The sequence below is a fragment of the Trachinotus anak genome, unplaced genomic scaffold, assembly GCF_046630095.1.
Source record: "Trachinotus anak isolate AG129_WGS33_773 ecotype Australia unplaced genomic scaffold, CSIRO_AGI_Tana_v1 ptg000028l, whole genome shotgun sequence".
Classification (NCBI taxonomy): domain Eukaryota; kingdom Metazoa; phylum Chordata; class Actinopteri; order Carangiformes; family Carangidae; genus Trachinotus; species Trachinotus anak.
In genome coordinates this window covers 657,223-680,355 of record NW_027273879.1, presented here as the reverse complement: position 1 = coordinate 680,355, position 23,133 = coordinate 657,223, and the positions used below count along the sequence as shown (strand labels likewise).

General features: G+C 42.9%; 3 protein-coding genes across 3 annotated transcripts; 2 read left to right on the top strand and 1 right to left on the bottom strand.

Moving 5' to 3' along the window:
* The first annotated feature begins 3,451 nt into the window (after nt 1–3,451).
* On the top strand, nt 3,452–7,652 carry crybb1 (crystallin, beta B1). The gene is made up of 6 exons (XM_071466028.1): nt 3,452–3,569; nt 3,948–4,091; nt 5,037–5,155; nt 5,290–5,422; nt 5,830–5,972; nt 7,262–7,652. Exons 2-6 carry the CDS (start codon nt 3,969–3,971, stop codon nt 7,437–7,439), a joined length of 696 nt encoding a protein of 231 aa, XP_071322129.1. The 5' UTR covers nt 3,452–3,569; nt 3,948–3,968; the 3' UTR covers nt 7,440–7,652.
* Nucleotides 7,653–9,882: 2,230 nt separating this feature from the next.
* On the top strand, nt 9,883–18,791 carry acads (acyl-CoA dehydrogenase short chain). Its single transcript, XM_071466027.1, has 10 exons — nt 9,883–10,020; nt 13,208–13,368; nt 14,384–14,533; nt 14,637–14,748; nt 14,830–14,981; nt 15,090–15,260; nt 16,142–16,279; nt 16,785–16,880; nt 16,966–17,022; nt 17,112–18,791. Exons 1-10 carry the CDS (start codon nt 9,993–9,995, stop codon nt 17,262–17,264), a joined length of 1,218 nt encoding a protein of 405 aa, XP_071322128.1. The 5' UTR covers nt 9,883–9,992; the 3' UTR covers nt 17,265–18,791.
* Nucleotides 18,792–20,561: 1,770 nt separating this feature from the next.
* On the bottom strand, nt 20,562–21,798 carry cldn5b (claudin 5b). The gene has a single exon (XM_071466029.1). It carries the CDS (start codon nt 21,711–21,713, stop codon nt 21,066–21,068), a length of 648 nt encoding a protein of 215 aa, XP_071322130.1. The 5' UTR covers nt 21,714–21,798; the 3' UTR covers nt 20,562–21,065.
* Between the last annotated feature and the right edge of the window lie 1,335 nt (nt 21,799–23,133).

Sequence of the window (23,133 nt, the reverse complement as noted above, 5' to 3'; positions counted from 1 at the left end):
GTCGGCTTATGAGGAAATGTTTTTCAAGAGTTTTACCAAGAATATCTGGTGGTAAATTACACAATCATGTCACCGCTTTAAAGGTTTTAGTGTGAAATTCTCCTTTTATTGCATCCAGTTTTCAAAATTAAAGTCACGCATAATTGTCCTTATCACACAATATAAAAGATAAAAGGCAGCAGTGTTCAAACAGGTTTAACCAAGAGGTTGTAGAGTATAATAAAATATCTTCTGTGTGTGTGTGTGTGTGTGTGTGTGTGTGTGTGTGTGTGTGTGTGACTGCTTACATAATCAGCCATTTGTAAACAAGAGAGCAGAGGCACTGTATGGGCAGCAGAACTTTCTAAACAACAGCTTGATTTCCTGTGAGCCCAAAGGAATTTAAGCAGAGAATCTGTAATTCAGTCACTTGTCAACATAATTTACTGCTTCAAACACTGATATACATTAACAGATGCCTTCGACCTGAGTTTATTGCTTTTTAAAGGGTAATTTCTTTTAAAATGAAACATGAGGTCAGCTCTCATGAGACCAAAACTATTTCCTCACCGCAGCAAATGAGTGATGGGCTTCTTATTTTTGACTGATGTGATCTGGTGACGCACGACAAAGATGAAAGCAACTAAAGGAAAGTGGCCAATAATTCGAAGGTGCAATGATTGGTTGAGTTAACTGTCACAGTCGATGAGTGAATAACAGCCGATTGATAGCAGAGGTAGGTAAAGGTCATGGGGTCAGAAGAATGTGGACAGAAGATAGTGCATGTTAAAGCAAAGGTGTCCATGGACACCACAAGACAGACTCATGCCCTGGTCATCAGAGGGGACAGATTCCATGTCTCATAATAGAAAGAGGAACTGTAAGGATTTAACTGTAATGTTGAAGAGGATGTATGAATCTGTACCTCTGAGATAGAGTCATCTGATGGGCCACTGGATTGATGGTGATGAAGTCACAGTGTGTCAAAAAATTTACAGGTTTCTTCCATCTGAGATTATAAATGTGTTCTGCAGATTCTGTGTCAGTGTAAGTAGATGAAAGGCGTCAGTAGGCGTCTTCCTCTTGAATGTGCACAGTATACTTTCAAATTTCATTTGTTTTCAAAAGATGTAAAAGTTATTTGAAATATTTCAATACTATTGCTGATACCTCAGTTTTATTTGCTGAAGTCCTGACGGCTGGTTTTAAGGCTCAGTTTCTGAATACAGGCTGTGTGCATTTCTCTGTGGACTGAGGCTTTGATACTTTCACAGTATTAATATAGAACCTAGACCTGCTTTATAATCACAAACACATGGACATCTACCTTTAGACTGGATGGAGCTTTAAAATAATGAAGTACATATTTGTTACTTTATTTGTGTATATACATGATTTGTGTCTTCTGCAGGAACCAGTGGGCTTGAAGCTGAGAAGCACAGACAGAGTAGGGGAGTCAGAAAGTGTTTAACGATAAACACATGGATGGTTTGGATTTTTCTATGAGAAAAACACCAGCTTTATGTTTTACTAAAGGTCAAACTGCTCAAATGTTAAATGTCAGGAAAAATAATCATGACTCTAAATGGGCACTCATGTTCAGCTGTTTGCACTTTCTGCTCTGTGCTACATTTGATCACCAAGCAAGTGCTGATGTTTGGTGCCCAGCCCGACAGGACCCACACAGATTACACCGCAGGATCAGTTCCTACCTAATCTGCACATATCAAATGCAATTTAATCCTGGAAATAACCACATCTGAGGTGATATAATCCAGATCTAATCTGGCTGTAATCCAAGAATTATCACCATCATCTGGAGGAGGAGGGATTATCATTCCAAATGGTGCTGTAATGTAAAACTCAAACAGTGCATTAATATCAGAACAGAGAGTCAAAGAAAAACTTTCCTCTTCCAAATAAAACGTTGAGCTCATAAGGTTTAAAAGTCGCCCCTGTTCTGTTCAGCTACTAACATTAGATAGATATTACCGTGTAAATGACATTACTCCGTTTCTTTCTGAGCCTTACAGGAGAATATTCATGTCAACTCATGCCTGTGTGTTCAGTATACAGCTGGAGGCAAGAGGTCATTAGCCTAGCTTAGCATAAAGGAGTGGAAGCAGGGGAAAACAATGTGTGCCTTTAGAGAGAACTGTGTGAAGATGTGAGTCTGGTCATCACAGTGAGGTTGGCAGGTGTTTGTTGTAGCCGGAGACACTGCACAGAAATAGTCCCAGTGTTAATTCAATGTAAAACTACAAATAATAATTCTTTTTATTTATGCCTGTGCACAGATTAAACCAACAGGATTCATACGTCATTCGTCAGCTTTAACGGTTCATTTCAGTGGAGTCATAACTATGAGTGGATTCATTAGTGGAAGTTAATTAAAGCTGTGTATATTCTGCTGTTGACCACCAGCAAACCAGAATCCAAAATGGCGGAAGCTGTCATAGCTTATTAGCTGTGTTGTGTAGTCACGAGACAGGAGTTAATGGTATAAACTGACTTTTGAATCAACTGTATGAACCTGCTGTCCTGTTATTTATCAAGAGTGATGTTTAAGGGGATATATTATTATTACATCCTCTGAATATATGAAGATATTAGTTAATAAAATATATAAAATACCCACAGTAAAATTTGTATATGTACTTATATTAAAATATCAAGGATGATTTTTTTATATGGAACAACATATTTCAGCCATATATGTTAACAGTATATATTTAATTTATATATGCAAGTTTATTAAAACAATATACATAGAAAAATTCCATATGCTTATGTTTTTCTACTGTATATAATATCAACATCTATCTATCTATCTATATCTATCTCTATCTCTATCTCTACATATATATTTCTAATAGTTTTCATATATAATTTTTACGGGGAGGCTATTTTATTTTACTTTACATCTACATATATTTCATATATTACATTTACATATAGGAGCTAAATGATTAATGAGCTCTTCAGTAAGTTTTTATTGAAAAAATGTTGAACTGTTTCTTGGAGTAAAGCAGACTAACAGTTTACAGAGTTTCTAGGTTAATCCTTGATCAATCAGCTGAAACTGAAATAAATCTTTGTTGTGTATTCTTGTCATTCATGCTATTTTCTTGTTATGGTTCCTCAGGACCAAGAAGTGACCATAGTTCAGATGAAAGAATTATCTTTTTTTTTTAGGTCCATAGCTGGAAATTATTTGTGTGTGTGTCTGTGTAGGTGATAGAGGGGAGGGATTATCTCTTTGTGCCCTCTGGACCTTTGCATTCCTCCTCTCTACGTGTAACTATAGCTTACAGCCCCACCAGCCCAACACATGGGAAAAATGCCGTGGTCAGTGGTTTCCTTTGACAGTAAAACGCTTACAGGCAGGCCAGAGGGGCCGGCGGCGTTTCTGGGTTATGCGATGACCCGGTGGCTTTGGCACAGGCCAACTGTGATGACGAGAGGCTTTCTATTGTGCTGTGAGCCTCTACGTTTGGCCTTTGCCAGAGTATAAAAGCTCGGGTCGAGCGTTGAAGGGACCAGCACGAGCCAGCCTCCCTCACACGGCACTGCAAGCTATACTAACGCAGGTAAGGACACACAGACGCAGACATAGACACCAGAGCATCCATCATATAGTACAGGGGGACAACCACACATCATCCAGAGCCAGGGCCCACTCCCTGCCCACCACACCCAGGCAAACCACCCTCAGCCTGGGGAAAGACCCAAACAGAAGTCCAGGGCCCAAATGAGCCTCCCACATAAACAGCAGACTTGTGCTTTAGTCCAAACCCCAAAAACATACCTACCTACCCTCCACCCCTCTGACAACGTACACACCTCGACTAAGGCCACGTCGACCACGTCCATGTCTACTTCCCTTTTACTCTCTCCTCTGTAATCCTGTCACTTCCATTTACACCTCTATTTCTGTCCATCCCTGTCGTCCTCCATCTCTCGCCCAGACTCTCCTGAAGCCCCTCACCATGTCTCAGACTGCCAAGTCCGCCTCCAGCCAGGGCACCGATGCCAAGGACAAGGGAGCCCCCGCTCCAGCTGCCTCCAGCAAGGCCACCAAGACCGGCGAGCCTGGCATGGGATCCTACAGAGTGAGTCACTGCAGCGTTAGACATCTGCATTAGACATGGTTTTATTTAAAGGGTCAGTTCACACAAATTACAATGAAAATATACCTTCTCATGCAGCTGTGCAGATAGTTTGAGATTTTCAGTGGGGTTTCTGCTGCATCTCTTGTCTATGGAAATCAATGGAATTTAGTTAGTGCTGTTTACAGCCTTTGAAAAACTGAATTTGTTAAAATACTTTGTGATTTGAGCGAACAGGCCCTTTAAATGTGTGTTTTTAACATTTCATTCATAGTTTGCTTTTATTCAAATTAATTAATGAAGTGAATTTAACAGTGGTGAAAGAAGTATTCATGTATAAATACAGTAGCAATACTACTTGTGTAAAAATACACAGTTGCAAGTTTAAGTAAATGTACTATAGTATTATTGGAATAAAATACTTAAAGCACCAAAGTACAAGTATCCACTGTGCAGAGAGGCATATTTAACATTGGTTTATTATTGGTGCATTAACATACAACCAGGGTTTTTATCTTGTTGCTGGCTGAGATGGAGCTAACATTTATCTGCTTTATATACAGTTGGGTGGTGTTATATCTTATATATTATAACACTAACAGTAAGCTATATTTTATTATATACTTTGTAAGTAAAATCTTAAACTACAGCTGTTGAATAAATGCAGTGGAGTAAAAGTACAATATTTAACTGTGAAATGTGCTGGATCAGCTGACAGATGGGTCATCCTGAACTGATGCTGATGTTTAAACTTCATGGACGGGGACTTGTCTTCATGCTGGGAAAGAACTCAGATCCACATCTGAACTGAATATGTAGCCTGGTTTCATAGATTCATGTTCTGACTGTGGGGCCTGTAGGAGGATGAGCTGATCACTGAAATGAAGAGACACAGCTGGGACATGAAGGATGACTGCTGTTGTAACGCGTGCTGTCTCCTCTGTGCAGATCATGCTGTTCGACCAGGAGAACTTCCAGGGCAGGATGATCGAGGTCCAGAATGAGTGTATGAACGTGTGTGACCGTGGCATGGATAGAGTGCGTAGTATCATTGTGGAGTGCGGCCCGTAAGTGGACACAACCTCTCCATGTAGGTTCTCTCTATTCACTTGTGCTTCACCGTCACCTCTCCTCTAATTCTTCTCTCCCGTCCTCTCCCCCCCTTGTGCCCCTCCTGTGCCCGGCGGCCCCCCCTCTCCAGCTTTGTTGCCTTTGAGCAGACTAACTTCCGTGGGGAGATGTTCATCCTGGAGAAGGGAGAGTATCCTCGCTGGGATACCTGGAGCAACTCCTACCGCAGCGACTGCCTCATGTCCCTCAGGCCCATCCGCATGGTACGTTTAACAGTCTGTAATATGTACAAAGTCTATAATATAATATATTATATATAATATATATTATATTATAGTCTATGAAATATTATAATTTTAAACAAGACCCTGTGGAGGAAGGCTTGCAATCAAGTCAAAAACATATACGTGCTGCAGACCTGATGAAGCTCGGACGTAATTAAAGCCACAAATTGTTAAATAGATGAAAAATGCAGCAACTATGAAAAGTGATTATTTTCATTACAGGAAAAATTCACTGCAATTCATCCAAAAGTTGTTGAAATATTTCAGTGAGAGCCACAGCATGATTACAGAAGTACCACAAAAACATGACTTCAACAAATGAACGTGCAGTTAGTGTGAGACAAAGACTAACTCTTAATTTCCTCTGCCTCATTTCCTCCCTGCAGGACAGCATGGAGCACAAGATCTGCCTGTACGAGCTCTCCGACTTCAAGGGCAACAAGATGGAGATCCAGGAGGATGATGTGCCCACCCTGTGGGCGCATGGCTTCTGTGACAGAGTGGGCAGCGTGAGGGTGCCAGGAGGATCGTGAGTAGACACAAACACACACTTTAATCACACACTTCAGCTGCTCAGATTTCAAGATGAATGGATTCGGTGGCGGATCAGGACTTGTAGATGTGTGTTTATGAGTGACATGAGAATGAACAATGACTTGTCACACAGCCCGAGAGCAAACCTGTCTGCTCATTTCCAATATATAACTAAAGTGGAGGCTCTGTACTGCAAATATTGTTTTAGACATAGCTTCAGAGGAAGCTCGGGGCCTCTGGAGTTACACCACAATGTAGTTGTTCATAAAAAGCAGTATGACATGTCATCACAAGGCTTAAAGCTGACTGCATGCTGTTTGTTTTGTGTCTTGACAAATGTGTATTTTTAGGCAGGAACATTTCTTCATATTATTAAGACTGAAGTCTCACAGTGAAACACGCATCTGTTCATTTTGACGGTTCCACCCCGAAGCTCCAGAACAGCCTCAGTTCTAATTGTTTTAGATTCTTCATGTGTGTGGAACAGTGCTGGAGGGATGAACAGCACTCATGTTCCCTCACTGGCAGGATGGTGGTGGTCTTCAGCCACATAGAGGATCCCTACCTTCTCTGGGACCATTAAACCTCCTGAGACTTTAAGAACCTTCTCAGTGACCACAAGAAGTTTATTACAGGCATCAGAACCATCTCTGGAACCTCCTAAAGAAACTTCAAAATATCCTAAATTATGAGTGAAGTTCTTAAAGGCCTTCCTAAAGAACACCTAGACTGTCCTCAATGATCACTAGATGTTCTTAAAAGAACCCTAGAACCTTTAACTTTTAACCTCCAAAAATGCCCTTTGTAATTTGGAACCTCACTCCTAGAACCTTCTCAATGACCACTAGAACTCTTAACAGATCCATAAAATGATGGCTGCAAGAAGCTTATTACAGGCCCTTAGAACCTCCTTAAGAACCTTTAGAATCTCCTTAATAGATGCTTCTAAAGGACGTCTATACTATCAGCCTTCCTAGCGAACTCATAGACTGTTCTCAATGATCACCAGAGATCCCTAAAAGAACCTCTGGAACCTCTCCAGCTCTCAAACCTCCAAAAATGACTCCTAGAACCTTCTCAATTACCAGTAGAACCTCTTTAAGGACCCCAAGAACCTCCTTAGTCATCATTAGGTCCTGTTGAGAACCTCTAATTTCCAGTCTATAGTAATACAACAGGCGGTAGAAAACACATTAAAGACCATCAGAGAGACCATCAGAGATTGAGATATTAAAGTGAAACCCAGCATTAACACCCCCCCCCCCCTCTCCATGTGTCTCTCAGCTGGGTGGGTTACCAGTACCCCGGATACAGAGGCTACCAGTACCTGTTTGAGTGCGGTGACTACAGACACTACAACGACTTCTGCGCCTTCCAGCCCCAGATCCAGTCCATGCGTCGTATCAGGGACATGCAGTTCCACCAGAGAGGATGCTTCACCTTCACCTCCGCCAGCAAGTGAGCGCCACCTGCTGGCCGCCGGGTGCTGCCGTAGCCACGCAGCCCTCGCACCTTTTTATTTCTCCAAACACCCCCCCACCCCTACACTCCTTTCCTAAATCTCCACCATCGTCGCTCCATCCCGAAGGAAAGACAGAATGAGAGCAAATACACCGGACAACCTTAACTGACTTTTTATGGTGCTAACAAATAAACATGTTGTGAAAAACCTGAATCCTCCCTGGCTGGATGACCTTTATTCATTCTACAAAAAAATCACTCTTTAAAGGTTGTTATGAACTTAATGTACTTATGTTTTTATTTATTTTCCTCTCCTAAGGCACAACTATCACTAGTATTCACAGGCCTCATGTGAGGCTGTTGTACATTTAGTACATGATATTTTTTAAATATCTTTTCTAATGAAAAAATGATCTTTGTGGCATATTTCTTTTATTACCTAAACCTGAAATTAACTATATTTATTATAATTTTATGTATGGTTACCAGTAACACATAGGAGAATAAATAATAGGAGATATCATGTGGGGTAAGGTCGATGTAGTATTAAAAACTCACTGTAAGTTCAAATTTGAATAATTTTGGGTTTTCATACATGATTCTTTACTTTAATCCCCCCTATTTATCAGTATATAAACATATTACACATTGTTTATGCCATATTACAACATAGTTAAAAGCAGATATAGGGACATTGTTAAGTATTTTAACTGTTAATGTACAGTATTTTCAACAACTATAACTTCTCCTATGAAAACATATGAAATTATAATTGCAACTGTGTTTTACCTTTATCATCTGTTTATATACCAGCATCCAGTTATGGACACGTCGCAGGTGGAGTTAAGTTTTTGAAAACCATCAATAAACACTTTAAACAACCTTATGTCTGCTTATAATTATATTATAATGTGTTCTCGTGAATCTAGTATATATTTGTATATTACACATTTAGAAATGCCTTTACTAGAACTCCTAACTGGGGGGTTGGGAGGGGTTAAATGAAGTGTGACTCTGTACCTGGACAAAAAGAGGAATCACAGTGCCAGGTAATTAAATTATAACATCACCCAAAGACAACAGACCACACCACACAGACCATCTGGAGTAGATTTACAAACAACAGCACATTCTCTTTGTGGAGGGGAAGTTACAGCTCATCATGAAATTGTTGTAAGTCTATTATTTTTCACTGCTTCACTTTGGGCCTCCAGAACCACTTCAGTGCTCCTTGTCATAGATTCTCTAAAGATGCAGAACTGTACCAGCCTGATAAACAGCCTTCTTTAAGAGATATTCCTCCCCTCATGGTTTGGATGACCGTGGTGGGACTCAGCCACTTAAAGAAACCCTGACCCACTAGAACCTCCTCACTGAGAACCTCCTTCAGCACCCCTGACACCTCCTCGGTCGCCTCTGGCACCTCATAAAAGTGGAACCTGATAAAGGACCCGTACAATCTCCTGAAGGACTCTTTGCAACAACTAGAACGTTTTAATGACTCCTAGAACCTTCTAGTGACCTCTAGAACCTCAACAAAGGCCACAAGAACCTTCTAAAGCAATGGTTCTCAAACTTTTTCAAATCAAAGACCCCTAAACTGACACAAATTGGACCATGGACCCCAACCTGTATTTCTTTTATGTGTTTAATTACAGAAAGTGTTTGAACCCCATGACCAAAATTGTCACACATTCTGTCACTGTGTTACTTATGGCTGCAAATATAGTGAAAATATATGATTCCACTTTTTGCTAGGAACCCCCAGGCACCCCCTCAGGGACCTTTACAACTTCTAAAATGACCACAATATCTCTTAAAAACCCAAAGAACCTCCTCACTGACCACTAGAACCTCTTCAAACCTCCTCCTAAAAGATCACTAGCACCTCCTCCGTGACAACTAGAACCTCTTAAAAGACCCCTGGAACTTCCTCAGTGGCCACTGGAACCTCATAATACCCTAAACGCCAGAGCCTCCTAAACATACACTAAAGGCCCTAAGTGACCACTAGAACCACTAGAACCTTGAGTAGCTTAGAGTAAACAATAGTAAATCGTCCACACTGGACAGGGAGGTTATAAGTCAGAGTAAGTATTTGTCCATTATCATAAATTTGATACCATGAAATGAGCCAATACAAAGAAAGACTAAAGAGCACATACCTGAGGTACATTTGGCACGCTGACGTCAGGTGGAGTTGACGTGGGTCATATGTTGCCTTCAAGGGTCCTGGAAAACTCCATTCTCCATGTTCTGGAGTTGTGTAATCATTTCATGGTTGTGTTTGTGTATTTAGATAACACGGCAAAGTTGACCCTATTACAACAGATAATTAGTAAATACACTTTAAACCCGCTGCTAGTGTCTGATTTGTATCATCTGAACCAATTAATATTGAATATTTTATATTATTTGAATATTGAGAAATAGGACAGTAGTAAGTTGGGTGGTATTAATTCCGACAGCACTAAAAGGCAGCACGACTTCATAGCACCTCAGTAAAAACTAATCGCCGGTGGAGGGTTGAAGAGCAAACCGAGAGGAAGGAACCATGGCTGCACTTTTCAAAGCAAGGAAAGGTGGGTACACCAAGAGGAAAAAAGCAGAACAATGAAAGAAACACTGCTTGACTGTGGAGGACAATGCTAGCCTCATATTAGCTAGATACGTGCATTGAAAACACCATAGAGCAGTGATTAGCTTAGCTTGCTAGGCAGCCGGTACATGCCCTGAGGAAACTTCCCTATCTCATTATCTTATTCAACACTACAACTGATAACCAGGCAGTAAAACTCTCAGGATGAGCCATCCTCAGTCAAGTGACTTAACAAATGCGGACATGGCTAAAATGATAAACGTGATTCTGACTGTTAGCTCCTCAGCTAAATAAAGTTAGCCGGCTAGCTGCGAACTTTTAACAGTTACATGCTAATTTGCAGAGAGGAGAGCCGGGTCAGCGGGTTGTCAGGTAGCTCACCTGCTGTTCCTGATCATCTGGGAGTTTTTGAAGTTGTCAGACTGAGAGAAAGGTGACTGATGGTGAAGATGACCTTTCACCTAAATAACATGAGGCTAACCTGTCAGCCGGTGCTGCCTTCAATGACCGAAGAGGGTTGGTGCAAAACGCAGCAGAGTAAAGACAACAGCATGGCAAGGTTACTTTAGCATTTAATGAGCTTTAAAACTAGAAACAAATATAGTATTTGTGACTTGTTTTACTAAGTCAGTGCTTTGCCCCCCCCACCCACAAACTCCTAATCATGGGGGTGTAAATGTGCAGCTTTGGGGTTGTGTGGTAGCTTATTACATAGACAGAGGGAAGAACGCACTCCACTAAAAAGTAGGAAAAAAAAGTCCTGTACTCAGCCATGAAAGTGAAAAGTGGCTGGCCTCTACAACAGGACAATGATCCAAAGCAGACCTCAAAATCTAAATTAAGAACAGAAAGACTCGTAGCTGCTACAAAAAGTATTTGCAAGCTGTTCTATCTGCCAAAAGGCTGCACTGACCCAGCAGGGAGCCCAAAGTTCTGCTGGTGCTACAATTACAGTTTTCTATTTTTAAAGGTCATGAAAAATAAAGTAATAGTGCAAAGTAACACTTGAAGAATGACAGATTTTTTTTTTTTATGTGTGTGTGCTGCAGGGGTTGCATTTACTTGCTCACTTCAGTCAAAAACATATGTAAGACATTAGCTCCGTTTTAGTTTGTTATATTATGTGAGTTATTGTTTTATTATGAAAGGGTTTTAGACATCTGATTTAACACCTAAATGTTGATTAAAATGTAGTTTAAAATTTGTGAAACTTAAATTTTATTCATGAAAGCAAAGAAAAAAATGGCGATCTTTGGTCTAGCTAAAGAAAACTGACAACTTGTAAAACCTGGGTGTGATCAATTGAGTCCAGAAACTGTTTCAAACACAGAATCAGTTCTGTGAAACATTTTATTCAATTTGTGGAAACAGGAAAAATCTAGATCTAGACTGCATCAGACCAAGTTTAGATTAAAAACAACTACACAGACAGATATTACTCTATAACAATAACCAGTTTCCGAGTAGTTTCACGTCACAATAATTGTAATAAACTGTATGAGGAAAGTCGCCCAGTTTTCGCACTTTCTGGGTCACTCCTCCTTTTCACTCCCCTGACAGCGAATCGAATGTGACTCCATCATAACAAATCAAATCCAACTGTGAACTTTGTGAATTATTACCCCAGCAATAACGTCATGTGTCACTTCTGGCTCGCCGCGGGCAGCTCCGCAGCTGCAGCTGGGTCTCAGTGTTCGGCCTCATCATCAGACCAGTTAATCAACAGATCAAATCAACTGAGAACAAAACTGCATCTGATCACAGCAGACATGCAGAAAATACTGTTTCTGTAACACCAGGATTTCTCTCTGTGGTGTTAGGCTGCAGAAACAGGAGTGAATGAATAATCTTTTTTCCATTTGCTGTAATGAGGTAATTTTATAACTTAAAATTAATAAAGATAGAAAAATGAGGCAGCGCCGCAACGATTAGTCAGTTTATTGAAAAGAGTATCAATGGACAATTATTTTGATAATTGGCCATCAGTTATTTGATGTTTCCAGCTTCTCAGTGTGAGAATTTTCTGTTTTTTTTTTTTTTTGGTCCTTCATTATAAGAAATGTAGGAATGAAATGTTGCTGTAGGAAATTACGATGGAAATATAAGATAAGATAAGATATTCCTTTATCAGTCCCACAGTAGGGAAATTACAGCAGCAAAGTGAACAGTGCAAAGAAAAAAAAACTGCAAAATGTCAGTATCAAATACTTCTCACTGTGTCCTGATGTTTTATAGCAGATTAATCAATAGTGAACATAATTCTTAGTTACAGCCCTGAAATGAAGCATCAACCAACAACTGCGAGGCCTTTTTCTCTCCTCAGTTTTTGAGTCAAAACCCTGTTTGGTGGGAGTTTTTATGAGAAATGTCAGGTTTACACAAGTTGAAAAATGTTAAACAAAGCCTGGTGACAGTTAAGTGAGTGGTTTGTTCATCCACTAAATTGTAGGGAGGGTTTATTTTGTGTTGACAGCTGAGTGAAGAAAAGCACTTGTCATTTTTGTCACTTGTCATGCAGCCCACTTTGAAATGAAGTCTGTCCTTAGAAAACACCACCCGAGTCCTGTCAGACATCAGAGGGTGGGGAGAACATTTTTAGGCTCCTGGTTTTCCTCCTCAACAAAAGATTCATTCTCAGGTTTTAGGAATAAAACCTCAGTGTTCATTGTGTCTTTGTGTTTTCGCTGAAGAGACGCACATTAAACATTCACACCCCATTGTCACTTCACATGTTTGGATTTAGGTGCGATCTGTTAGAGCTGAAATGATTCATTGATTAGGTGATTAAAGGTCCATATTTTAACTTCTCCTGTGTTTTATTTGAATTGTTGATATCCATCAGAAGACAACGTCCTCAAATGTCTCCCTTTGTCCAACCAACAGTTCAAAACCCAAATATCATTTTAAGTTTTCAAGTTTTTTTTTTTTGTGTAAAAAATGAAAATGAAATTATAAATCACTTGTCAATACAGCTGCCAATAATTCTTTTGATCAACTAATTGTTCAGCTTGACATATCGTATGATGTTGGAGCAGGAGGAGAAGTCAGAGCATCAACAGAGTCATTGTGATTCATCCTCTGGGGAATGTTTCTGTTTTTTTGAGATGTTTCAGTCTGGACACTAACACAGCTACATACAGGTGACTCTTGAGTGTTTCTCTCTCCCTCAGCTCTCGGCCTGTGTCTCAGTGGTTGTCGGAGTCTGTCTCAGCTGGCAGAGTTGCCAGAGACTCATCAGATACTGAAGCAGACCTGCAAGGACTATGCCGACAGAGAACTGGTCCCCATCGCTGCCAAACTGGATAAAGAGCACTCGTACCCTGCCAAACAGGTACACACACACACACACACACACACACACACACACACACACACACACACTCAGAGCTGAACAGTGTGATGCCTTGATGGTGCCTTATGATTTTGGCTTAAATTTTATCCCATTTTTATTATTGCAATATAAAGGCCAAGATGAGGAATCACAGATGTGGTTTATGAGAATGTGCGATGACGAGGTTCAGGAGTCTGTGGTAGAGAACCAACAGCTGATCCTGCTTCCTGGAGCTTTACAGTGAGTTTCAGCTCATTGTTCATCTGCCCGGACACAACTTTACAACTTCGGACTTGAGTTTTAATAAACAGTTTAGTATAATATCACTAAATCTGCCGTTGGTCCAATCAGGAGTTTTGTTAGGATCAGATCGTTTCTTTCTTAAAGGGACGCTCAAACTCTCACCCACACTTTTGTTTCCACCCACATGGATTAGTGTCGTTCCTTATCTGCCCCAGAAATCCATCAACTGCCTCCAATAACACTGCAGCAAGGGTTCAAGGGTTCTCTCGAAAATACAACCACAGTTCTCCGGTTCTTGCCTCACTGCACCGGTTACCAGTGGCATCAGAACTGATTTTAAAATCTAACTGCTTGTTTTTAAATAACTGAACGGCCTGGCCCTGCTGTGAGGGCTCCACGACTGTGGAATAATCTCCCACTGAGAATGAGACAAGCTGACTCAGTGTCCTCTTTTAAAACTCATTTTTATAAAAACTCAAAATTTGAAACGTTTATTATTATTATTATTATTATTATTATTATTATTATTATTATTATTATTATTATTACTAATATTTTTAATTAATTTTATTATTATTTACTGTCCTGGTTCACTCTCACTTCTCTCATACTGTCGTTTTCAGCAACAGCAGCAGCTGTTTTCAGAGAAACATCTGTAAACATCTGTAAACAGCCTCAGAGAGCAGCTGCTGAACATAGAGGAGCATTCAGCAGCTAAAGAGCTGGTGGAGACCAAGGTATCAGACACATTAATATCACTGTTCTTGTCCAGATTCAGGAGCTGGGGGCGATGGGGGTGATGGCCATGGAGGTACCAGAGGAGCTGGGTGGTGCTGGGATGGACTATCTGGCGTACAGTCTGGCTATGGAGGAAATCAGCCGGGGTTGTGCCAGCACCGGAGTCGTGGTCTCTGTGAACAACGTGGGTCCCGTCTCTCAGCTCAGAGGAACCTGTAGAAATATACGTGGTGTAGGATTGTGTCAGCGCAGGTCTGGGTGTGTTAACGTTCTTGTTCTGGTCTCAGTCTCTCTACATCGGACCAATCCTGAAGTTCGGTACAGAGGAACAGAAGAAGCAATGGATCACACCGTTCACCACCGGAGAGCAGGTGGGCTGCTTCGCCCTGAGCGAGCCAGGTAAGTGACGCCTCACACACACGATTACCTTCATCACTGACGACCTCCACCTGAGCTGAACTGACTGAGCGTAAACTGCAGGTAATGGCAGCGATGCGGGTGCGGCCTCCACCGTGGCTCGTCAGGAGGGGGAGGAGTGGGTGCTGAATGGAACCAAAGCCTGGATCACCAACAGCTGGGATGCCTCTGCCACCGTCGTGTTCGCCACCACAGACAAGAAGCTCAAACACAAGGCATGACGCGGCACATTTTAACGTTCAGACACAAAGAGCAGATTGTTCTGTTGATGGATTTCACCGTGACACCCTGAATCCTCCCTCACCTTCTTCTCCCGTCTGCAGGGCATCAGTGCCTTCCTGATCCCCATGCCACACCCGGGGCTTTCTCTGGGGAAGAAGGAGGACAAGCTGGGCATCAGGGCCTCATCCACGGCCAACATCATCCTGGAGGACTGCAGAGTACCGCTGGGCAACATGCTGGGTCCTCGCGGTGCTGGATTCAAGATCGCCATGGTACTTTACAGCGTTTCAGTCCCTGTTAAACAGAAGCTGTGTTTACATGGAGCCCGTTGTTCCGCTAATGTTTCAGAATAAGAGGTGAATCTGTAAACACACTCAGGGAGGATTCAACCTTTCACAAATGAAAAGGTGACACATAAACCTTTGTCTTACACCTGCTTCAGTCTCTCTCCACATACTTGACACCGAGTCGTTTGGCTCTTCCTTGTTTAACACCTGCCGGACGAATAAAACAGGTTCTTCAATAAAAAGCACAACATGACACCAACAACGGTGCCAAACATGAGACGTCGGTTCATTGTTGTGAGCTCTGCCTGAACAGGACGACTTTATTTTGTGATAATGATTCAAAGCCTTTTCACTGGAGAGAGAAACGGACCAGACTTATTTATTTTAATGACAGATTTTATCTCTAATTTTCTCAGTTGAAAATATATTTTAGTCATAATTAATAAAAACCCTTCTGTTTACATCTTATCATGACATACTATTTTCATTACAAATACTATTTTCATGAATCATTAATTAATCACAGTTACATCACCATCAGTGATACCTGACACTTCCTACTGCTGATATTTCACATTAAAAGCCTCCCAGCAGCTGTTAGAGAGACAGGCAGGAAACATGGGAGAGAGAATCAGGATGTTGTGCTTAACCTGTCAAAGAGCATAATCTGACCTATTTCCGGCCAGCTTTTATTTTGAAACTTCTACAGGAAGTGTTGCGTTTCACTGGAAGTAATTTGAGTGTAAACGCTGAACAGCTAAATTCAAGTGATTGGAAATAATCAGTGACTGAAAACAGTATCTGTGATTGAAAAGAGACATGACTGTTGTGGTGATTGAATTATACGGAGTTCACTGTGTCTGCAGCAAACCCTGGACAGCGGACGGATCGGGATCGCAGCTCAGGCTCTTGGAATCGCTCAGGCTTCTCTGGACTGCGCTGCAGACTACGCACAGAAACGCACTGCGTTTGGAGCCCCCATCAGCAAACTGCAGGCCATACAGGTACCATGACCACTAATCAGTTCTCCTTCTTCTAAACCACAGGGTGAAAGAGAAAAATAAGATTCATTACAACTTGGGTTTTGTTTTTGTAGCTGTGAGCATCACTTCTGTCGCTTATGATAACTTTGGGATGACGGTGACGATGCCAGAAACAGGCCATGACGGGCTGAACGCTGACAGTGCAACAATCTCAGTGCACAGAAAAAGTGTTGTGTAGGATCCATCTTTTAAGTCCTAGAACTTTTATTGAAGCATAATCACTGTCGGCAGTTAAAAACTGTCCATCACAGTTTCCCGGAGCCCAACGTCTTCAAATCCCTTTTTCAGTCCAGTGCAAAAACCCAAAGATGTTCAGTTTACAGCGACGTCGGAGAAGCAGTGAATCTTTAAATGATCTTTATGATCACTAATCGTTTACAGCATTTACCAACACCTGTGGTTAACGTTCTGTCAGGTGATGGACTCGTGGTTTCAGAACTAACTGAGTGTTTCTTACATCGTCTAGTTCAAACTGGCTGACATGGCTGTGGCGATAGAGAGTGCTCGTCTGCTCACCTGGAAGGCTGCACTTCTCCGAGACTCAAAGAAACCCTTCACCAAGGTACACGGTCACCTCTGACCTCACAGCTTTACATTCCTGCAGGAGAACCTGCAGAGAATTACCCTCTGCTCTTCTCTCCCTGCAGGAAGCAGCCATGGCCAAACTGGCAGCATCTGAAGCCGCCACATTCTGCTCACATCAGGTAAGAAACCAACAGCAAGAGAAGTGAAAACATGCTGAACAAACTCTCCAGACAACTTCCTTATTTTGTTTATTTGCACTTCAAATCAGGCGATCCAGGTTTTGGGTGGGATGGGTTACGTGGCAGACATGCCCGCCGAGAGGCACTACCGTGACGCCCGCATCACCGAGATCTACGAGGGCACCAGTGAGATCCAGAGACTGGTTGTCGCCGGCCAGTTACTGAAGGAATACCAGTCATAGACACACTCTGCCAGTGCCTTTGGTGCGATATGGACATTTAATCCCAGATCTGGACTCGGATAAATCAGCATCACCTCATCCATAAAGATAAAGAGGCCAGTGTGATCCAGCTGGATATGAGCTGAGGAGCAGCTTTTATACTTTTTGACAACAGGCTATATATATCAGGGTTAGATCAGACACTACAGAAGTCCATAGGAGATTCAGATGATTCTACGTGTCCATTAGCTCCATCGTTTCATGTTCAAGGGAATTCAGGAATAAGTCTAAAACACTCTGAGATAAACAGGATCAGACTTGCCTCCTGCCTTAAGAGGATATCAGTGATTTCCGGGTTTAAAGGGTCAGTTCAGCTAAATGTCATTTTCTCCCTGTGGGATCAAGTCGTAGTTTGCTCTGCTAAAGGTCACAGAATCTGACGGGTCACAGAATACACTGTAACACTGGTGGTAAACAGAGGCTGAGCTGAATGTCCAGAGCTTCAGTGTCAGTGCAGGAACTAGTGTGTCCTTAATGTGGAGAGCTGGGGGGGTTAGGGTGTGGAGGTTCAGGTGGTGGACTGAAACCACGATCTTCACCTGACTCTGACTGTAGTTCCACAGGTGTTGCACACAGGAGTGAAGAATTAAAAATGTTGGTGTTGGATGTTACCCAGAGTTACTGAACTGTCCAATATCTGCAGCGTTGTTTGTCATCACAGTTGTTTTTTCCAGAGCTGCAAACAGGAAGTGATCACAGCTGATTCAGCATATTTTAATCGTGTCAGTTTGCCAAACAATGTAAACAAATTCCAGACTCAGGTCCAGGATCAGGCCCCAGCTCCTCAGAAACACATGGACTTATGAGGACCTCTACTGACCACAGTGGAACCTGCACATAACAGTAGTTAAATTAAACTGAAAATATCCAGCATCAACTTTTTAAAGTGTTAATTTATAATCTGTGTAATAATAAAGTAACAACATGATTAACAGCTCAGCATCAGTTTATCTACTTTAGATGTTTCAGATTTTATCAACAGTTTGATAAATGGACACAGACCTGATCCCAGAGTCCAGACCAGACTCCCATGTTTATGTAACTGACCCAGTGAACTGACCCTTTAATACCTGCAACCAGGTTCATCTGTCCCGACGCCGTCCCTCAGCTCCCACAGGACAGAGACTGAGGTCTGCGTTAGACCAGGTCTGTTCTGACCCTGTGAGGAGGTTTAACCACCAGAGGGCGACGCTGTGCCTTCACGGCTCTGCCTCAGACTCATGAGTCAGCTGCTCTCTAATCACAGTTACACACTTGATTTTCAGAATCCACACAGTGTTTCTAATTTAGTTTTTGGACAGAAGGTCGAGCTGATACTGAACAATGTAGTGTGTTTTCTTTTTTTAGCCTGAACATTGAAGACGGTCAAACGTCTCAAAGACTGTAAGAGGCTGTGGAAGGATTTCACGCCTCTTGTGCCTCAACGTCCTGTACATATTTGGTTGTAATTTATTGTGTGCAAATGATAATAAAAACACAATTACAATACTTTGTGGATGCCACTGAGGAATGAAGGATTTTATCTCAACATTAGAAACAAACAAACCACATCTGGTGGAAGCTGCTCTGCTAAACTCATCCACTGACGTCAGTTACAAGTTCGTTTGCAGATTCATATTTTTCAGAACAGTCATGCCTCCACTGTGGATATCTTCTCACTGCTTCCACACAAAAGACATTTGTGAGTGTGTGCGTGCACATTTATATATTATTTTAAAAACTGTTAGATTTACATTCTAAACCAAACTTGACAGAAAGTTGCTGTAATCAGACTCTGATGTTCTGATAAAATGATAAAAACAACACTGAGGCCTGTTGTCACACCTCAGTGACAGTTCATGCAGGTGAGGAGAGGAGGCGGCTGAGGCTGAATCCAGATGTTGTTGTTTTTTTACTGACTGGGGCGATGTGGTCTGACTGTTCTCTCCCAGTCACAGACTGGTTTACAGCCCATCTCCCAGTGGAGTCGCTTTTCCTTCCCCCCTCCTCCTCCCTCCCACAGCCCCACAGAGGAAGTCTTCTCCTCATGGACGTGGACAGTTTGTGATCAGGCGTCTCTCTGTGACACAGTGACTGCTGATGTCTGAAGGTTCCCCCCAGGACTGACGACCCCCTTTCCTCCAGTCCCTCAGCTGTGAGGTGGGTTCATGAAGCAGAGGGAAAACAGACTGTTTCTCCTCTTCCTGTGAATTTGCGTCCCTGAGATCACAGTGACTCACCACCTACTCAGTGCTGTGTCGCTCTGCTGTGTTGCTCCTGATTGTGTTTGTGTTGCTTTTGTTTATCCACGTGAGGGCACTGATTGCTGCACTGGTCCAGATCTGGGCCAAGCTTCCTGACGCTGGAGTTGCACCCCTGCTGATTGTGCTGATCCTGGTGATAGTCTGCTGGGTGCATTGTTCAAACCGCCTGAACGCTCCTGCGAAGGTCATTTTTGGCTCCGTCAGGGTGTGTGAGCCTGGGACTGATTATATTAACGTGTCTGGCTCTTGTTTGTTTCCTTCATTTCACATACAAACAAGTACACATGTATGATTTATGCAGTTTGCCGTCTGAAAACTATAAGATGAACTTTGTCCTCATTACTGACAAAGGATTCGTTGCATTCTCAGGCTTGTACAGCGGCCTCTCTGGCCCCCTCCCCCTTAAAATACATTCACTGTTACACCTGTACAAATAACTGGATCAACAGCTGGACACACTCATCTGTAATGAAGTGTTTATAATACATTTAAGAAACACAGTCAGAAAACCCTCAGAATATTTCAGCCTCTTTTCTCTGAGCTTTTACATTATTTCTGTTTTTGGGTCATTAAGTTTTGAACATAAAAAATATGTGAAAACACAAGAATCATCTTTCATTTGCAGAATTAAAGTGAATGAGTTTCCAACAGGTATCTGTTGTAATATATAAGCAACATAATAAACTTCATGTTTTATTATGGTTGCTCCAATATTAAAGCTGCAGGATCAGTCCTCCATCCCGAACTGACTCCCTTTTACTTCTGATGTTGTTTGAGATAAAATTATTTATTCAGTCTTCAGTAATGACTCAGTTATAATGTGATTAATGTCAAATTTAAAAAAAAACAACCACATTTTCAATCCCAGGGTTTTTCAGGGCTCTCACCATGTTGGGCCCCCGGGGAATTAGTCCCAGCAGGTCTGTTTACAGTGATCTGTGATGTGGTGACTGCATCTTCCATCTTTAAGAAAACTACAACATCAGGTTATAAAAAACAAAGACAGACAGTTGCATGTTTTTTGTTTATTTATTAGAAAAAGTTTCTATGAAAAACGACATGAAGTTGAAAACACTGTACAATCATTCAGATGCAAATTCCCGCCTTTGATCACAACGTGAGTGCCCACTGCCCACTACACGTTCACTGTGGGAACAATCTCAGGAGCAAAATGAGCCCACGGAAAAAAACCCAGAAGTATTTACAGAGAAGCTGCAGCTCAGCACTGACTCAGTCACAGCACTGATGCGACAGATTCCAGCCTCTCATCAAACTTTAATGTGTTTCTGACTCCTCACACTTTGCATTAAAACAGATTAGGACGCATAAACTTCTGCTGCCTGAGAAATGCTAAAACATATGACATTCAGTTCATGCTCAGTTCAACAGTTACAGCCTCAGTCTGCTTCTGGTGTGTCAGGAGCACAACCTGCTGCAGCAAGCGCCCCCACACAGCGGCGCACCCCCGGCCTCGGCTCTGCCTCTGAACCGGGTCCCCCCTGAGAGCTGCACTCTGAGCTTATACATAATACTTCTTCTCAATGTCCGAGTTGGCTGTGATGGTCTTGGTGGGGGCGTATTTGATGGGGGACACGCCTCTGACCACCGAGGAGAAGGAGCAGCACAGCAGGGTGCCGCCGAACAGCAGCAGCGCGGCGGCCGCCCAGCCGATGTAGATCGCCGCCCCGATCTCCCTCTTCTTGGAGGGGGGCACCTGCGGGTTGTGGAAGTCCACTATGATGTTGTTGGCCATCCAGCAGAGCGGGATCAGCACGAACAGCCCGCTGAGGATGTAGATGACCCCCCCGGCGTTCACCACTCTCGCCTTCACCGCCTCATCCTTGATGCAGTTGGTGCACTGCGCCCCCGCCACCGTCACCGTGAGGCCGACGACCCCCAGCACGGCGGAGATGATGGTCAGGGCCCGGGCCGTCTGCAGGTCCTGCGCCAGGGCCAGGACCGAGTCGTGGACTTTGCACTGCATCTGGCCGGTGCTCTGCACCACGCAGGACATCCACAGCCCGTCCCAGATGGTCTGCGCCACCACGATGTTGGAGTCGATGAAGGCGGTCACCTTCCACATGGGCAGCCCGCACGCCACCATCACCAGCAGGGAGCCGGTGACGCACAGCGCCATGCCGAGGACCTCCAGACACGCAGCGAGCATGGCTGTGCAGAGAGGAAGCTGGAACTCCTGAAGTGGGGGCTGAAGTGTGAGGCTGTCCGCGGTCTGCTCACTGAGCGCTGCGCCCGCAGCCTTTTCATGTATGGGACCGCAGGAGCTGCAGAAACTTTGAGCCAATCAGCAGCAAGAGCATCTCTGTCTCAGCCAATGAGGGCTCACCAGGAGCAACAGCATCTCTCACACGCATACGTGTACATGTAGGCACTGGTGGGGGGGGGGTGTTCAGCAGCAGGAGCAGAGCCGCCAGATGTGTGGGCTCTTCCTGTGATTCTCAGGATTTCCAGCGTATTATTTGGGCCCAATAACAGACCTCAGGCCACAGAGATGTTGATGTGAGGAGAAAGAATCAGATATTCTGTGTAACACGGTTCATCCTGTCATCTCTGGTCCTCTGTCCCTCTGCCCCCCATCTTCAGACAACATGTCCAACCAGGACAGAAGCCTCAACCACAACATGAGACAGGAGCCTTTTATCAGGTAGTAATGACATCTGAATGATTCGACGGTGTGAAAGTGCAAACTATTATTTTACATGAATAATTATTTCAAGTTGATCAATTTATTATTATTCCTGTCAACATCGTCTGATTTAAAGAAAACTGAAAGGAAGTTTTCACCAACTCTGAGCTTCCTCTCGACTCAGTGGAGCGCTTTAGCATTTGTCTTTTTTTTGACACTTTTGTGTCTTTATTGGAGAGGACAGTGCAGAGAGACAGGAACTGGGACAGAGAGAGCAGCTGGGGAACACAGTGGAGCATTTAAAGAGCCAGATGTTTCCTTCAGCAGCTGGAGGAGACCAAACACTGAGCTACCAGAGGAAACACTGGACTGAGATTCATCAGGAGACACAAACATGAATCATGGTGTCGATCTGCAGCTGCTGGAGGTGGAAATGAGCACAGCAACTTTATTAAGCTGATACAGTGAAGTGATGTTGTCTTGTTTCTGTAAACAGTGAATCCAGCTTTAATAATTGATTCAATTAAGTCAGGTTAGTACAGTTCCAGTTGTTTCATCTGTTTTATTCATTCACTGCTGAGTTTGACCCATTTTCGGTCTCCAGCGGCGCAGACAGCAGGACACAGGAGGCTCTGCGTGCCGAGGACAAGGCGGCCACGCTCCCTCGCTCCATTGTGCTCTGACCCTGCCGATGAAAAGTGCCCTCAACTCTCGCTTTGTTTTTGTGCTTTAAGTGGACTCACATACACATCCTATACATACTGTGGAGTCAGCAGCAGCAAAACATGCTGGGCCGTCAGAGGGCTCCTGCAAACAGAGGGACCGGTTTTTATTCAGCTTTGTTCAAATTTTAAATTAGGTCACACCCAAACTCGATTCTTCTTCATCTTCTCAGAAGGTCTGATTAGTTTGAAAATAGCATCGTGTACAGAGGTTAGTGTGT

Coding starts and splice junctions, on each gene's coding strand:
- crybb1 (XM_071466028.1), top strand. CDS start 3,969: ATGTCTCAGACTGCCAAGTCCGCCTCCAGCCAGGGCACCGATGCCAAG. Junction 5,156..5,289: donor ATCATTGTGGAGTGCGGCCC/GTAAGTGGACAC, acceptor CCCCCTCTCCAG/CTTTGTTGCCTTTGAGCAGA. Junction 5,973..7,261: donor GTGAGGGTGCCAGGAGGATC/GTGAGTAGACAC, acceptor TGTGTCTCTCAG/CTGGGTGGGTTACCAGTACC.
- acads (XM_071466027.1), top strand. CDS start 9,993: ATGGCTGCACTTTTCAAAGCAAGGAAAG. Junction 13,369..14,383: donor ACTCGTACCCTGCCAAACAG/GTACACACACAC, acceptor GTTCTTGTCCAG/ATTCAGGAGCTGGGGGCGAT. Junction 17,023..17,111: donor CCACATTCTGCTCACATCAG/GTAAGAAACCAA, acceptor ACTTCAAATCAG/GCGATCCAGGTTTTGGGTGG.
- cldn5b (XM_071466029.1), bottom strand. CDS start 21,713: ATGCTCGCTGCGTGTCTGGAGGTCCTCGGCATGGCGCTGTGCGTCACC.